Below are 17,850 nucleotides of genomic sequence, written 5' to 3' on the forward strand. Positions count from 1 at the left end.
GGACCCAGAAGCCACCTGGCCAGTCGCGAACAGGTGCCAGTGGCGCGCGTGTGTGGCGGAGCCAGAGGACAGGAAGGATGAATCATTGACCGCCGAAGCTCTGCATTATTAATGCCGTTATTCTCAGACTTTTAACGGAGGGCCGGGTTGAGAGCCCATATATGGAAGGCGCGACGCCGCCTCCGCGACAAGCGCCCCCTCCCCGGGGGTCCTGAGTTGCCATGGAGTCCCGCAGGCAACCTGGAGGCGGCCGCCCTCTGCAGTGCCCCGAACGAGGCCCCCGCGCAGGTCTTCGGTCTGCGGCCTGAGTCCTGGCCGCGCCGGGTTCCTCCTTGGCGTGGCCCTTGCCCGCTCCCCTGGGACTGTGGGGGAGAGAAATGAATGGGTGGGGATGGGGCGGGCTTCCTCGGGAGAGCGCGGTTTCTGTGCGGTGCCTGCTGCAGGGCTTCGGCCCCCGGCTATTCCGATAAGCGGACGCGCCGCGGGGCGGAGGGGACGTGAAATCCAGTCCCCGCCGCTGGCCGAGCAGTGCGCCTTCCGTGCGCCGGCGTCCGGCGGGTTGCCGAGCCGCGGAGCCCCTGCCGCGCACCCTCCTCGGCGGCGGCCAGAGAGTCACGGAGAGGAGGGGCCGGACCCGGAGCGACGGGTCCGGGCGGGGCGGGTGAGGGGCGGGCAGACGCAGAGCCGGGCCCCGCGCGGGCCTTCCCCGGCCTTCCCCAGCCGGCCGGGCTCCGCGGGGCGGGGCGCGGGGCGGGCCCGGGAGGAGCGCGGGGAGGAGTCCGGGCTGCGGCGGCGGCCGCGTCACAGCAGTGCTCCCGCTGCCCGGCGTCTCAGACCCGGCCCGAGCGCCGCCGAGGACGCGGACGGGGACCCGCACCGGCACAGGGGCTGCGCCGGAGGTTCCTCTTGCGGGCGGGGGCTGCGCGACCATGGCGGACAAGGAGGCCGGCGGCAGCGACGCGGGGCCCCGAGGTGAGCGCGGGGCGCGGGTCCTGCGGTTGCGGCGGGGCGGGCCGGGGAAGGATGAGGCTCTCTCGGCCCGGTTCCCCGCAGCTCCCTCTCGGGCCGCGGGAAAGTGGGCGCGCACCCCTCAACATCTTGTCCTAGCGGGGAGTGCCAGGGTCAGCGCCGCGGCGGAGCAGGGAGTCTGGGGTGGGGGGCGTCCGCCTCCGGCCCGCCGGTCACGTGCTGCGCTCCCGGCCGGGGTGCGGACACTGCGGCGGGGACCGGAGCCCCCGCCCAGGCGCCCTGGCCATCCCGGTCCCGGGGTGGCGCCTCCTGCGAGGTCCCTTGCGAGTCGGGGTGAGAACCAACCCCCCCGGTGTCCATGCCCTGCGCGCTGTGCGGGGATGCCCGCGCTTGCCGAGTAAAGGGCCGGCCGCCGGGTGGCCCCGTATCCCCAGCGGCTCATTTCCGTGACTCAGCGAGGCAAAGCGAGGGTTTGGAGCTGTCCCCTGGCCCCGCCGAGGTCGGACGTACGTGCGGCGAGTGCGGGCTGCAGCTCCGGGTAGAACTGCTGCGCACTGCTCGCCCCGCCCATCCCCAGGGATTCTGCGGGCGGTGGAGGGGCGAAGCGGCGGGGGCTCGGCTGTCCGCTCCTTGCCCGGGCGGGGGAGAGGAAGGTGGCGCCCAGTGCGGAGGACGGACGCTCGCATTCTGCAAATGTGCTATGGCCGCTTTCTTTGGGGAGCGTGGTTGGGCTCAGATGGGGCGGGGGTGCCGGGTAAGGACCGAGAGAGGACCCGGGAGCGGGGGGAAGAGGAGGAGCAGCTTTTGGAGCCCAGGGCTATAAATCATGGTTTCGCCAGCGGAGGGGACGGCCTGACCAGGATCGTGGGTCCCAAGTGGGGAAAGTTGGGCGCACGGAGACGCCGCGCGTCCCTGACCTGAGGGGCTATAGCAGTAGCAGCCGCTGGAGGGGAGCGTAGCCGGGAGGCTTCCGGCGAGCGGCAGGGTAAGCCGCCTGGCGAGGAGGAAATTAAAATGCCTGGGACGCAAGGGAAATTCACCCAGGAAAAGCTTTGCGGGGACCTCAAAGCTGGGGAAACTGAGTCAGGAAACAGCGCAGCCACCATGGGCGGGGTGCTTGCAGTCTTGCAGTCTGTGGCCGCGGCCCCCGCCCTCTGCTGCGCTCTGAGCGGCACCTGCCCCCTCCCCAGCCCATTGTTCCTGCAGATCTGGGAGGTGCCTCCCCACACGGCACTGCAGTAGTGGGGGAGTGCGGGGGGGGGGGACATCCTGACAGGGCTCACTCTTGGGAGGGGCCTTGAAGAGCCCAGGCCCGGCCCAAACTCGCATCCAAATTGCCCCCTCCCCTGACCTTCCCCAGCTGGCAAACCTGGGCAGTGGGCTGGCGGCTTTGTCTGGATATCACTCAGCAACTGGATGGATTTACCCCCCCCCCCACTTTTTCTGTAAATTGGAAAAAAATGTAGGATGATAGGGAGGGACATCCGATTTGCTAAGAATTGCTAAAGCTTAAGTTAGTGAACCAGTTTCTTGCCTCTCATGCTGGGATAAATAGTGGATGACTGTATCAAATGCAAGGTTGGCCCTAGGATGTGTGAAATCAGAGGAGCGAGCAGGGATGTGCTTCCCCCCACACCATTTGTCCTGTAAAATCGAATTCAGCACCCCTACCCTAGACACACACACACACACACACACACACACACACACACACACACAGAGGTACTGTGTGCTTGTCTGTCCTCAGGCTGGGAGAGCTCCCCATCCAGAAACATGCTGGGTGTGCTGGGCCACCTGCCACTGTTCGCCTGTGTCTATTCTCGAGTGTTTCTTCACTTGCAGTGATCTGCAGTTCAAGGCAGCTTGTGAGAATATCCAGCACATGGGCTTGGGACACAGAGCGGGCTGTGCCTGGCAACTTGCTGGTTCGCTCTTGGTTCCCATCCCTTCATCTCTAAAATGGGAGATATTAATAGTATCTCACAGGAGCAGAGCCTGTTCACCCATCATCTAACACATCTATTTCTAAGATTTCCTCACTGAATATTCTGTGCTGGGCAAGGAGCATACGTTCTTTTATTTGGTAAAGCCTCAATAACAGATCTGTTACCAGCATCGCCCTTTCCCCCAGGTAGGAAAGCTAAACAGAGGCTGAACGACCCATCCAAGGTCACACATCTAGGAAGTATTGATTTGGACTCAGGCCATCTGCTGCCAGGGCTCTAGCCCTTTGTGGCCATCCTGTGTAGCCCCTGTGGGTGTGGCCAGCAATGACTACTCTGCAAGGAACATAAAACGGTGTTCTTCAGGGGATTCTTTGAGGGATGCTTCTGGTGCAAAAGGATGAGTGTGGAGGGATCAAACTGTGTTGGTACTTGTGGTCAGTGAGAGCCCTGGGTGGTGGGGTGGGCCAGAAAGGCTGGCCATAACATGTTTCCCAACAGATCAAGTGGGGGTGGGGCATGGGTAGAGTTACTCATGAAACAAGATTGGTAGAAAGTTGGTAGTTGTGGAAGCTGACTGATGGGTCCATGGAGGTTCATTACTATTCCCTTTGTCTATGTGTATGAGTTTCCTTAATAGAACATTTCCATTGATTTACAAAGGGCCGGTTTTTAATCTTTAGATCTTTGGACCGCAAAAGCTGAGATGACCTTCAGTCCTGCCTCCTCCAAGACCTGCGTTGGTTGGTTGACATAGGGAGCCCTAGAAGGATGAGATGAACAGGGGGGCAGGGGACGTGCGGTGGTTCAGGCCGGGCTAACTCCTATGGTGACCGAGTCAGGGGTAGGCGTGGGCAGTGGACACCTAGTAATGTGCTCCAGGGAGGGAATGGGGTTAGGGAGAGGAACAGCAGGCTGGGGGGGGGGGGTTGCCCACGTTTGGGGTGCCTCTGGAGGTGTTGCGTTGGGCTTTGGAGATGGGATTCTTAGCATCCTGGCAGTTAATCACAATAAAAACAAACATTTTGAACATGGAGATTTAGTGAGGACTCTGTTCATGCTGAAATCTGAAAATTTTGAATTATTGCATTTGGTCCTGCCCACATTTGCTATTGAATGAAAGGCTAACAGGGGGTCCTGTTACCCCCACTTCACCAGGGAGGGATCTGCCAGGCCCGCATGACACAGCCGGAAGTGGGCTTGAGCGAAGGGTGGGAGGTGGTCAAGCTGTCCACCCTCTCTTAGCACGTGCCTGGCAGGGCGTAGGCCCTGAGGGAATTCCACTGAGGGTCTGAATGAATGAGCACACGCCTTGTGGAGTGAGGCTGCCCCACTTCCCCATGGCCGCCAAACTGTAGATGGAAGTGGAAGGGGGTACTGGCTGTGGCTCCCAAGGAGCCAAGAGCAAGTCGCATTGATGCTCTGGGTATCATGGCTCGGGCTCTGGCCATGGACCCACTTCCACGTCCATACCTGCATCTGCAGCTGTGTCCCCTGCCTCTGTGTACTCCTGGTGCGCGCTCCCCACACCGTGTCCCATTTCCCAGAGCCCCGTGATCTCCTTTAGCCCTCATGCTGTCCCCTCCGCCAGGAATATCCTCCCTTTCTCTAGCAAACCTCGACTTATCCTTCAAAACTCAGCTCAGGTCTCACTTCTCAGGAAGCCTTTGTAAGCTCATCCATCTTGGTGAGATTGTGCCTTTGTGGTCCCAAAGCCTTCGGTCCTGATGGTTGGTAATCTCAGCTAGTGTTCATTGAGCGTTTACAACGTTCTACCTTTATATGTGTATATCCCATTGACTCCTCCGACAGCCCTATGAGGTTGGAGTCATTATTACCCCATTTTGCCGATGAGACAGCTGAGGCTTTTGAGAAATTTGGTAGTCAGCCCAGCCAAGGGATCAAATCACTCAGCCAAGGAATGCTTGAGCCGGAATATGAATCAGTAGTGGACCCTAAAAGCTTATGCTTTTCTCTTAATGCCTTTTCTTCCAACAAGGGCAGGGCCTGTTGGCTTTCATTTCCATACTCTTAGGACACATAGTAGGTGCTCTGTAAACACCCTACTGGGTGTCAGATGACTATCAGTCAGTAATCCATAAGGGAACACAGCAGTGGGGAATGGCATCTGCATCCTGCCCACTCTGCAGCCAAGTGGTGCTTCTAGAAATGTGGATGCTCAGAAGTGGGTGGAAGCTGAAGGGGGGTAGGCAGGGCTCAGTCAATCCTTGAAGAGATGCGACTTTGATTCCAACAAGGGTTTGAGTGACGACTCAGTATTGTGGGGGCGAAATGCTCTCTCATTGCATAAATAGGCCTCTGGTAAGGGAGAAAGCTTCTTTATTATTGCTGCTCATAATTAGAATGGCAGGGAGGAACCAGGCACTTTAATGAATGAGCAGCATGTGGCAGGAAGCGAGCGCCTTCCACCGGCAGGCATGTCTGGGCATCGCCAGGGGAGCGGGGCGGGGGGCAAAGAGGGGGACCAAGAAGTGCAGGCACTGCCCAGAATTGACACTGACCCCACCGCGGTGGGTTCTGCAAATCCTTGCTGCCTCCCTTTTATTGGAAATGACTCCGAATCCATTGCTTGGAGATGGGCAGTAACAGGTGTGGAGGGGTAAAGGAGCCTTGTGGCTTTGGAGCCCAAAGTGTGTGTCAACTCCAGCTAAGATTTCCCTTCCTGGTCTGGGCAATGGGCACGTGATGCCTGCCTCGGTCTGTTGTGGGAACAGTGCAGATATCAGAAGAGCCGGAATTGATCAAGTTCTTTCCCATTGGAGGAAGTGAGAGGTGGCTTTCCTGTCCCTACCTCCCAGATGCCCCCCGGAATGACCATTGCCTTGTGTGGCATGATGGCCAGTCCAGCTGGTCTGCTTTCTTTGGAGGCTTTAGAAGGAAAACAGATTCTGCTCGGGTTTTTCCGACTTGGGTCTATGTGGGGAATATGTTCAGGTCCTGAAGCAAGACCCTGGAAGTGATGAACACCTCTTTCCTGGCAAACACGAAGTCAGCCCCCCTTGAGTGCCTTTCCCCCATCTCTGCAGAGCTCACTGGTAGGAAGCAAGAATGGAGGCAGCTGAGGGCTGGTCCTGGAGCACGTAGTGTCAGAAGCTACACTCTTTGGTCACCGGACATCCCCTGGGGTTAGTTCTCAATCCTGAATGCCTATTAGAATTGCTTGGGGGAGCTTCTCAAATGTCTTGATGCCTACGCCAACTCCTAGAACTATCCTATCAGGACTTCATTGAGTGAACTGCCAAGTTTGAGAATCCGTGAGTTACCACGTATCTGGATTTTGGACTTGGATCTCAGCAGGAAGGGGGTAGAGGGCAGGAGCATCTGACACGGTTCATTCCCTGGTCTAGACCGAGTCAGCAGAGTTTGTAAGCTCCAGCTCTGTGTTACATTCTTCGCTTCTATTGTGTCATATTGAATCTTCATAACTACTCCACAAAGTGGGAGATTTTACACAAGGGGAAACTGAGGATCAGAGGAATTGAGTATATACCCCAGGATGAGAGAGCTGGAGGGGGGAGGGGGGATGTTAGAACAGAGCTCAGGGCTGTCCCCCAAACCTTCACGGGTACATCTTATCCTCAGGGAGCTTTTTCTCAGTCTTCAGCCACTTGAGATTTACCTTCCTGATTTAGCCATACGTACTGACCACCTAAACTGTGATTTATTGATTACTTTTAAAATTGATCAGCTGTTTTTTGAAAAATGCTTTTATTTAAAGCGTCTTACTTATGTCAGTTCCATAAATGGGAAACCTGTGTCCCTTGCCACAAACAGAAGGGGACCACAGCGAAGTGTATGAAAACCCAAACACAGTCAGAACGCTTTAGGCACATGCGGTTGCCCTTGGAAGGCTTTGTGCGGAGGCCGCACTCTGGAGAAGAGGGAGATCAGAGAGTTTTAGAAGAGGTTAAGGATACAGGAGCACCAGACTGAGACGTTCTCTTTTCTGGAAGTCATTCTCCAGAGGGACTTGAACAGGAAGAGAAACACTTTAGGAATCACCTGGGGGGGAGGTCCTTATGATTCTCATTCCCAGACCTTCTGGAATTGGACCGCCCAGGAGAAGGGGCCCTGGGAGTGGATTTGCAAAGCCTGCCAGTTTATAATCAGGTGAGAGCTAGTGCCCAGTCCATGGGCCACATAGGCATCTCTGCTCACCAGGGAATGGGGGCCCTCCCTCTGGGACCCTGAACTAGGATGTACTGCTTTACGTTGGCCATGTGAGGAGGAGAGGATGTTTCCATGCGATTTTACAGGACAGTCAGCTTGGATTCCAGTTCTGGCTTTACCACTTAGCAGCCATGGGATTCTGGGCAAGTTTACATAGTCCCTCCCCCACCCCACCTCAGTTTCCTCATCTGTAGAATGGGAATAATCAATAGTACCCATTTCAGAGCAGATTTTATTTTCTCCTACAACCTTTTCTGTTGTCTGTTTTTATTTGTTATTATGAATCCTGTAGACACAGGTAGGGAATTTATCAGTGGCTGCATTTTGTCCGGGAGGCTCAGAGGGGAAAAGGACTGGCCTGGAATCCCCTGGCTAGGAAGCAGGAGACCCCAGCCTGAGCCTCAGTCCACATGACTTCTTGGCCAACAGGCCCAGAACTTTGGAGGGCTGGACGTCTCAAGTTGTTGACCGTATTTAATGCCCAAGTGGTCCTTTGCCAAGGCTCTGAGCTCCCTGCTGGGCTTCCTGATTAGAGCACTAGTGGGGTTCAAGGTCTTTTTGTATCCCTGGACTCTACCCAGGGCTGCTGACATCTGCCCTCAGGTGGAGTTCTGGTCTGCCTTTGGATGGGCCCTGTCTCTGTGCTGAGGCTGTAGACCTGGAGCTTTGCAGATACTAGTCTGAGCCCTGCCTGGACCACCCCTCCTCTTCCAGCCTTGACCCTGACCGGGCAGCTAGGGATGCCAGGTGGGGCCGATGTCTGCTGGGGCCCCACAGTGTCCCTACCAGGGAACTGTGAACTGCAGCCTCTGGGCCTGGGTTTAAGTCCCCTGATCTCAAGGGCGGCTGTGCGTCCAGATTTGCCGGGACGGTTCTGGTTTACACCTCTTGTCCCGGTGAAATTACTAATAGTGACTCCTTTCACTTTCTGGGTATCCCAGTTTGGAAGATAAATTCTGTGGTCCTACTACTTATCTCTGTTCTTCCCTCAGCCGTGTGGGCCTCAAGTGGGACAAGAGAGGCAGGAGGATGTCTGGTTAGACCCGGGCTTTGGGCTCCGGCACTCCTGGGTTCAGCTGTGTGTAACTCCTGGGTGTAACATCGCTGTTCCTCCATTTCTTCTTCTGTAAACAAGGATACCTGGTTGTCCTGCCCCAACGGGGTGCTGTGAGAATGAAATGAGAGAATATAAATCAAGTGCTAAGCGTGAGCCTGGTCCGTGGAAGGTGCTCGCTAAGTGCTGGAATTGACTGTTATCACTGCTGGTTTGATTTGGGGGTTGTAGTGGTGAAACGTGGGCTCTGGAGCCAGATTGCCTGGCTTCAGGCCTGGGCTGTGTCATTGACCTGCTCTGTGGCCCTGGCAAGTTACTAAACCTCTGGAAACCTCCATTTTTTTCATCTGTCACATATGGATTGTAATAGTCGTCTTCGTGTGGTTTTAGTGAAGGTTAAATGAGTTTATATAGGAAGGGCACTTAGAACAAGGCCAGCCATAAAGTAGACACTAAATTAATGTTAGTTATTATTATTATTAGCTGTTATTGTTATTATGAATAAGAATGCTAAGCTACATTCTTGTAGGCAGGAGGAATTATCCACTGTATTAGTTTCCTATAGCCATCATAAAAATTACCGCAAACTCAAATTTATTATCTTATCGTCTGTAGGTTGGAAGGAAGTTCAGAGTGGGTCTAACTGAGCTGAAATCAAGGTGTTGGGAGAGGCTTCCTTCTGGAGGCTCAGGGGGAGACCCTGCTCCCTTGCCTTTTCTAGCTTCCAGAGGCCACCTGCATTCCTTGGCTCGTGGCCCCTTTTTCCACCTTCAAAGCACATCACTCCAACCTCTGCCTCCACCATCACATCTTCTCTCTGACTCTGCCCTTCCTGCCTCCCTCTTATAAGGGCTCTCGTGTAAAGATCTCTATTTGAGGCCTGCCTGGATAACCAGAAGAGTCTCCCCATCTCAAGATTTTTAGCATCATTGCATCTGCAAAATCCCTTTTGTCATGGAAGGTGACATATTCGTAGGTTCCAGGGATGGGACAGGGATGTGTTTGGTGGGGTGCTATTATTCAGTCTACTACACCCAGAAAAGATTGGGGTCTTGCCTAGAATCAGGAGCATTAGTTAGAGAGCCATCAGCCTCCTCCAGGAGCGGTTTGAATGGTAGGAGCTCTTCCTCCTTGGTGTTTAACATCCGCTGGGCTCCTCTGGCTGGCTGCGTGATACCTTCCTGGGCTTGGGGCTGTCAGTTAGCCCTTAGCTTTTCATCAATCCTGGTAGGATCCTTGGAGACACCGCCACTTTGGGGATTGGTTTAGCCCCTTCTCAGGGGGTCTATGAAATCACTGAGAACTAAATAAAAGGTTAATTGGCTCCCAAGTGGGGAAAACTATTAAAATATGAAAGAATTGGTGAAATGTCTAAAAAATGTCACATTATGTTTGTGTTTGCTATGTAACGAACCATCCCAGAATTGAAAGGGTTAACACGGTAACCATTTTATTTGCTCACGATTCTGTGCTGCTTCTGCTGCTTCTGCTGGTCTTGCCCAGGCTCGCTCATATGACTGCATCTGATGGCTCCGCTGGGCTGGTGAGTCCAAGATGGTCTCACTCAGGAGCCTGGGGGTCGGTGCTGGCCATCAGCTGGGCTGCTTTCCATCGTGGTCTCAGGGCGGCAGGAGGAAGGCTTCTTGAGAAATTGTATGCTCTCACGTCTGCATTCTAGAGGTCAACGCAAGTCCCCGGCGCACCAGGCAGAAGGGGTAGAAAGAGAGACCCAGCTCTTCATGGGCAGCGCTGCAGAGAACGTGTGGCTTTGAATCTGTCCGTTTGACTAAAGTGATCAAAGTACAAACTTCAAAAAATTGCATTACGTTTTAACACAGCTTGCGGGTCAGAGTCACGCATTCTTACAGCTCTCTGTGAATGTGTCATGTCAAGAAGTCCGCCCGTTGTCAATCAGATGTTCCTCATAGTCAAATTATCTGAAAAGCAACTTCCAGTATCTTGCACTTGAAATTCCTTGGTTCTTGGTCAAATAAAATCTTAAAAATAAGGGGGGGGGGCGCCTGGGTAGCGCAGTCGTTGGGTGTCTGCCTTAGGCTCAGGGCGTGATCCCGGCGTTCCGGGATCGAGTCCCACATTGGGCTCCTCCACTGGGAGCCTGCTTCTTCCTCTCCCACTCCCCCTGCTTGTGTTCCCTCTCTCACTGGCTGTCTCTGTCAAATAAATAAATAAATAAATCTTAAAAAAAAAAAAATAGGGGGGGTGCCCGCGTGGCTCAGTTGGTTCAGCGTCCGACTCTTCGTTTTGGGTCAGGTCGTGATCTCAGGGTGGTGAGATCGGGCCCCAAGTCGGGCTCTGCTGGTGCTCGGTGCAAAGTCTGCTTGAGATTCTCTCCCTCTCCCCCTCCCCTCCCCCTCCCCCAGCTCTCACACTCACCTGCTTTCTAAATAAATAAATAAATAAAATCTTTTTAAAAAAAAGGTGAGAAATTACTTGGTTATTGGTCTATAGTATGTGTTTCCATGATTGACGAATGGGGGCATGATGTTGGTATAGGTGGAAGTTTGTTGGCTCACTGACAGTTTTTCCCAGTATGTTTGGTTTGATAGATCAGAACATGATTTCTCATGATCAAAGAGCAACGGAAGAACTTAAAAAAAAAAAATGCTGAAAGTCTACAGGTGCACCTTCTAGGGCAAGTTGTGGCCATTTTAGTGTCTTTCCACCCCCCTCACACTGAATGGGGAAGCCGAGGGGGACGGTGAAGGAGCCCGATCAGCATTACCCCGCGAGAACACAGCGAGTGCAAGTGATACCCTGGGTAGGGTTTTCTGACTTTGGTGAGAGTGGTCTCTGTAAGAAGAGCGCGCCCCCCTCCCCAAGGCCTGTCATCTCAAAGGAGGAGCACCAGCCAATGAATGACTCCCTGGGGCTTGGGATCCAGGGGCTCAGTGTGCACGGATATTACTAGGGCCATGACTATTTTGGGAAGGGCTCAAGTGACAAGGTCCTGTAAGTGTTGAGTGATAGGCACCAACCCTGTCTTTCCCATGAATCCTTTTATTTTTAGTGTGCAGTTTTGCAGAATGTGAGGACTTGCAGGAAAACACACTGTGTTATGGCAAAAAGGCTGTCGGATGAGTGGCCACTTAAAGATATTTGCCCTGGGATGGAGTGCGGCCTCAGATGACTCGGCCGACTGGGAGAGCCTGTTCTCTTCTCTGCCCCTCGTGTCTGAGTACGTTAGCTGGATTTTGAGACTGTTTTACTGCCCTGAGCATATTTTCGAGTTGTTTTGCTTTACCGTGTTCCACTTTACCCTCAGAAAACTGAGGCTCCAGGTAGGTAGTTGGCCCTGTAGGGTGGCCCCGCTAAGCACCCCGAGATCTCGGAGGGAGGTGGGTTTTGCGGGTGAGCGGCACGAAGGGGTTGCCTTGGTGCCTTCTGTTTTCTGTAAATAAGACCCTGTGGTCTTGCAGGTTTCCCTGGGACTGGAAACCGGGGTTTCTGTGCCCCGATTCCTAGTTCGCACTCGGGACACAGATGACGCCGGCGCCACCGCTCGGGCCCGCTGCCTTGGAGACCACAAGCTGGCCTTGTTGGCCCCAGGTTTCCATGGACTAAAGGCTAAATTCCTCTGGTCACTTCCTTCCTTTCTTTTCCTTTCCTCATTGTCCTTGAGGGGCCATCTCTGCCGGTTGGGATAAGAAAGTGTTTTCCAGCCCCAGTGTCAGGAGTCCTGTTCCCAAAGTGGACACGGAAGCCGTTGAGGAAGCAGCCCTAGGTGGCATCGCCAGCCAGTGGGACCTGGTCTGTCAAATGTCTGGCCGGGGCCTCCCCTCTCGTTCTACAGATGGGCACACGGAGGGCCAGGAGGGCTGCGGGGACTGCCCCCAGCTACTTGGCGAGGCCAGCATGAGAATCCAGGTCAGCGGACTGCCCCTGCACACTTGCCCTCTGAACACAGAGCTGGCCTCGGAATGGTTCTCAGCCCTTGAGTCCAGCCAGCCCCTCCAGTCAGAGACAGCGCCGGGATCTGAACCTCTCGGCGGCCAGGTGGCTGTGAGCGAGAGTCCCTCGTGGTGGGACCCCAGGCACAGCCTCTTCTCTTTCCTTGCATTGTCCCTCCGTTGTTGACATTGGTGGTGGCCCATCTTTTGTGCCAGTATTAAGGAGGTTTTAGTGGCGGGTAACTAAACGTCTTCTAGCTAGAGGGAGCCAAGGAGATTTCAGAGAGAGGATCCCAGGGTGGCTTCTGGAACTCCCTCCATCCTGGGTGTAGGAGGGAACACACTGAGAGTCTTCCCCACCCACCCCCGACCCCAGTCTCTGACTTCTGCTTTACCCTGCCTGGCCTCTCCCTGCCTCTCTGTACGCCCACTTTATGGGCTCCCCGGTCTGTCTTTCTCATTCCAATCCAGATTGCCAGGGGAGGCCCCTGGGTCCAGGCATGATGACCACCCGCCCCTGGAACTGTTAGCCCTGGCGGGGGGCCGGGGTCACTTGCTGGGCGGGGGAAGTGGGGGCGGCACTGGCCGGTGGACAGGGAGCAGCTGTCTCTTGCAGACAGTTACAGTACGAGTCATCGAGTAAGTCATTTTCCAGCAGATGGTTCCTAGGTGAGGGCTGTGTAGACAGAATAGACGGAAGCCTGTGAGAAATGTTACTCTTGTTTCTAATAGCAACAGATACCTGATGCAGTCCTATTTTTCTTTCTTCTACAAATCAAATATAATAGCAGATGATAGGTTTAATAAAAAATAGTTTCAGTTTGTGTCTGTCCTTGGCAAAAGAAAAACCTCCTAACACTCTGTCAGCAATTTGGGGCGGAGGTTTACCGCTTGGTAATTTGAGGCGTCATGGAACGCGGAATTGGTGGAGATGTGAGGAAGGGGCTCGTAGCTTTGGGTCTTTATCAGCCTTAGTGTGGCTTCGGGACCAGAGTGAGACGTGTATACAGCTGGAGGCTGCGGGGCGGGGGGGCCTTCAGCATTCTGTGAGCCAACCTGTTCATTTTCCAAATGAAGAAACTGAATCCTAGAAAGTGACAGTGACCTTGAGAGCCCACAGTGACCTAGTGACAGGATAAGGTCACGCTGTCCCTTAGAGCAAACTCACACTCTGCCCATGTGGGTTGGGATGCTGGGGCTGGGGGTGGGGCTGGGGATAGGGACATCGGGGTGGCAGTACCCCACTTGTGCCTGGTGGTGTCAGCGGCACCCCAGAGAGATTTGGGGAGCAGGGGATGGTCTGACCTAGGGCACCAAGCTCCTGGGGGCCAGTCATAAGGAGAGTGGTGAGCAGAGGTGCCAGAGACCCAGCAAAGACCTGATGCTGTCGGGGACTTTTTGGGTCCTGTCACAGCCGTCTCACGGGAGGCTGCTGTGTGTGTTCGCGTGTGTTTGTGTGTGTGTACTTGTGTTCATGCGCGGGTATTCACGGGGAGAGAGGCAGTAACAGAGATGGAGGAGAGGGAGGGAGAGAGAGACAGAAGAAGGGAAAGACTAAGAGATGTTAGAAGCTTCTGGTAAGTCTTCCCTTGGGGTTCGTGTGGTTCATTCAGAAATGAGCCCCAAAGAACCCGGCTGGTCATAGACATTGAATCTGCCCTAACACTGTACTCCTTGGGTCTTCCCGAACATTTGGTAGTGGAATCCCAAAGTGTCTCATGCTGGGGGACAGAGCCTGAGGCCCTCTGGAAGGAAGATGACGAGCCAGCAGGATGGGATTTCTCAGGAGCAGCAGGAACGCCCTCTGTCCTGCTTATTATTTGTATCTGTGCCTTGTGTGTTGAGTGCGTAGTCGTATGGGGAATCAGCCTTCCCACCGAGTTATACTATGGAAGGGGCACGTCTTCCTGCAGAGTAAGGCCTGAAGAGAATGCGGAGATGCTGCAGAGGCAGGGAGGACTGTGGGGATTGCCCCTCAAAAACCGTAGTGTGGGGGAGGGTGGCAGGGCCCCTTTCTAATGAAATGTGAGCCATGAGATTGACATAAGCTCCAGAACGAACACAGAAGCCCAAAATACAGTGATCGTGGCAGAGGGATGGCCCCGCTCCTCCTGTGACTGACTCACGGAAGAGCTGTCGGGATTTCCGTCCCCAGATGTAGCCCGTCACCTGCTTCTGCCCTCAGAGCTCCTCCCTCAGGCCCTTGCCCAGCCCCTGCTCACAACCGCTGCCACTCTCGCAGAGAATTTGCAAATTGGTTTCTGTCTGCGAATATGCTTACAACCAAGGTGACCCTCCCTGCCTGTTTCCCCCAAGCCTCAAGGCCCAGGACCCATAGTGGGCCATATGGGCATCTCCTGGACACAGCCAGTTCCAGGCTTGTGTTCAGATCTGGCAACTGAACACCCGGGCTCTGACCAGATATGAATGATTAAAGCCTCGGACAGTGTGGGTTGGCAAGGTTGGAGGCCAGTGGTAGAGCCAGGTCCTAGGAGCCCAGGGTGAGGCCTGGGACCCAGCCAGAGCATCCCCCCCGCCCCTCCCTCCGACGCTCCAGGGGGGCAAATTTTCTGTCTCAGCACCAGCATGGCTCACTTCAGGCAGGGAACATTTGGGGACACTGGGGCGGGGGGGTTGAATATTGAAGCCAGAAGTGATACCCATAAAGTGTAGGTCCACTCCTACTCCTAGTCTTCGGGGAGGCTGAAGCCAAGGCAGTTCAAGACCCCCTTCCAGGAGGGGTTCCTGGGCCATGCTCCCTGTGGGAGGCTGTTTGGGACTGCAGGAGGGGCTCAGGTCCTGAGCTCCGGTCTCAGCTCTGTGGTGTACTTGCTGTGGTGCCGTGGGCACACTTGGAAATCTCCCTGAGATTCTGTTTCCTCCTCTGTAGAATGGAGCTGAGGAATAAAGCCCACCCCACGGGGCCGCTGGGGAGATTGGCCTGGCAGAGAGTTGGTCCCCGGAAGTGGGAGCTGGGTGATCACTGGGAGCTGATAACAGGGTGATCACTGGGGTCCTGGTGCAGGAAACAGAAGAGCAGGCAGGGGCCTTGGGCATGACCAGCGCTGCAGCTGGACAACAGGCCCCCAGGGAGGCTGCAGGAAGTGATATGTGGAAGCCAACCTCACACCCTGAGCACCCCCACCCCCCCACCGACCACCTCCTCTGTCCCCCTGCTGCTGTTCTGGGTAGGTACCGGGTGAAAAAAAGATAACTCTGCTTCTCATGACAAAAGCATTACATGTCCATCAAGGAAACTATCATCCAAAGGAAGAAAAGAGGAAACAGCCAGGACCCCACGCCCAGAGTCAGCTCCATTAACCCGTTGGTGTTCTGCCTTCCTGCCTTGCCAGGCATAGCGAGACAAAGCTAATAGTGGGCTTTCGTGAAACCTCGCACCACGAGGTCGTGGGTGCTATCCTCCTTTGATGAACGAGGACACAGAGGCTCAAAAGTTTGTGGTCCTTGGTTAAGGTCCCGCAGGGAGAGAGTGTGTGGTGGGCCTGCTGGTTTCTGAGCCCGCAGTGTGAGTTCTTCAAAAATTTTTGTCCTGGATCACTCCGGTCATGCTCCCTCACATCCCTTGCCCCCAGCCGCAAGAAAGCCACCCCCAAGAAGCCTTGCTTCCTTTATACCAAACACCCTGGGAGCAGGATGGGCCGGGCACCCACCAAGGCAGGGCTGTGTGCATGTGTGTGGGGGTGCTGGAGAGTAGGCCTCACCGTCTCTTCCCAGAGCTCCTGAGGTGCTTGGCTGGGGTGCTCTTGGCCGCGGCTGGCTGCCCAGAGCTCTGCTAGAACCTGGATAAAGGTGATCCAGGCCCCAGATATTGGGGTGAGGACAGGGGCCCCCAGGTGGACAAAATGGTGAATAGGACTGGAAGCTCCCCCCAACCCCTCGCAGGGGCCTTGGAGGTGGGAGCAGCGCCTTTGGTACCATCTGGAAGGTGCACTGGCTGCAGGCAGGAGGCCTCATTACCTGCTCCGTGGTCTTCCCCCAGGAGCCATCCAGTCCCGTTTCACAGGAACAGCCTTGTTTCTTTTGCTCAGGCTCCGCACGAGTTCCCCATGCCCTGCAGGGGCGAGGCTGCTGTGTGCTGGCAGGCCTGGAGGGGCAGGACGCAGGGGCAGTGTGGGCGGTGCCAGGTGGGGTGGGGATTAAGTGAGGGGGTCCCCGCAAAGCCGTTCTCGGGACGTGACACCCGCAGCCCTCCCCGTGTGCTCTTGAGCTGTGATGATGGGTGTGTTCACACGCGTGTGTTCTGTGTGTGGGAGGCCGAAGAATGCCCTCCGAAGATGTCCGTGTCCCACCCCCCCGGAGCATTCACGGTATGTTACCTTGTGTGGCAAAGGGACTTGAAAGAGGTGATGAAATCGAGGGTCCTGGGAAGAGGAGACTATCCTTACTGGGTGGGCCCAGTGCCATCCCAAGGGTCCTTATAAGTGAAGGAGGAAGCAGGAGGGTCAGAGACGGAGAGGGATTGGAAGATGCTCTTCCGCTGGCTTTGAAGACGGAGGAAGGGGACCCAAGCCAAAGACTGCAGATGTCCTCGAGAAGCTGGAAGAGGCAAGGAAATGGCTTTTCTCCTGGAGCCTCCAGAAGGAACACAGCCCTGCCAGCGCCTTGAGTTTAGTCCAGTGAGACCCATTTCAGACTTGAGACCTCCAGAACCGTGAGAACTCCAGAACTCTCTGGTTTTAAGTCACTGTGTTTGTAATAATTTATTATAACAGCAATGGGAAGCTGATACACTGTGTCACCACTGCACCAGGCAAGATACAGGGTATTTTTATCACTCCAGAACATTCCTTTGTGCCTTGTCCCAGGCTGTATCTGCCCATTCTGTGAGGAACCACTGTTCTGACATCTTTCACTTCAGACGTACCTGTTCTTGAACTTCACGTGGATGGAATCCTCCTTCACGTCCAGGGTCTTTTACTCAACCCAGTGCTTTTGAGGTTCATTCATATTGTTGGGCGTATTAATACTTTATCCCCTTTTTGTTGCTGAGTACTGTTTCCTGGTCAGGCTATACCACACTTGGTTTGTCCTTTCTCCTATTGATGGAAGGTTGGATCATTTCTAGTTTTAGGAGCTTACAAAAAAAAAAAAAAAAGAAAAAACCTGCTGTGAACATTCTGGAACAGATCTTTTTGTGGACGCATACGTATATCACTTCTCTTGTGTAGAATCCAGGTTGTGGAGTTGCCAGGTGCTAGGACAGGGATGTGTTCAGCTTGAGTGGAAATTGTGGGGCTGTGAAGTACAGCATGAGTCAGCCTGGCCAGCCTCAGGCCCGGGGGCTGGTGGTCACCTGCTGGCCTGCAGGGGTTTCTGGGGGTGCATACGTGATGGTGCGGGCCTCCTCTGGGGCTTTAGTGGCCCTCAGGTGGAAATCCTCAGCCAGCACGTGGGTGCTCTGGGGCTTGGAACAGCAGGCGAGCCTGTGCTTTTTGAACACCTGCTCTGGACCCAGCTCAGTGCTGGAATTTTCTTATTGGTCTTCCCTTGTATCTTCACACAGCCCTGTGAGGGGGAATAGTTGTTATCCACTTTGCAGCTGTGGAAACTGAGGCCCGGGACGCAGTTCTGTCTTGGCAGAGCTGGTGAGGGTAGAATTGGGGGTCTTCCCAGGGGCAGCCGACCTCAGGTTTCAATCCCATCTCCAACCCTGGAAGAGTAACCCGAGGCTGTGCCTGGTGGGAGAGCAGCCATGAGGGTCAGCTCCTCTCATGGGAAGGACAGCGGTGGTGACGGGGCGGCGGGGGGGGGGGGGGGGGGGGGG

At 55.0% G+C, this 17,850-nt stretch overlaps 1 protein-coding gene across 1 annotated transcript in view; it reads left to right on the top strand.

The window, feature by feature from the left end:
* The first annotated feature begins 929 nt into the window (after positions 1-929).
* Positions 930-17,850, top strand: part of HSPA12A (heat shock protein family A (Hsp70) member 12A) — a 59,928-nt gene continuing 43,007 nt past the window's right edge. The window contains exons 1-4 of the mRNA XM_040624315.1: positions 930-1,075; positions 11,441-11,456; positions 11,595-11,724; positions 11,867-12,042. Of these exons, the coding sequence (XP_040480249.1) occupies positions 930-1,075; positions 11,441-11,456; positions 11,595-11,724; positions 11,867-12,042 (468 nt within the window). The remainder of the gene's footprint in view (positions 1,076-11,440; positions 11,457-11,594; positions 11,725-11,866; positions 12,043-17,850) is intronic.

Source organism: Ursus maritimus, unplaced genomic scaffold, assembly GCF_017311325.1.
Source record: "Ursus maritimus isolate PB19 unplaced genomic scaffold, ASM1731132v1 scaffold_7, whole genome shotgun sequence".
NCBI lineage: Eukaryota > Metazoa > Chordata > Mammalia > Carnivora > Ursidae > Ursus > Ursus maritimus.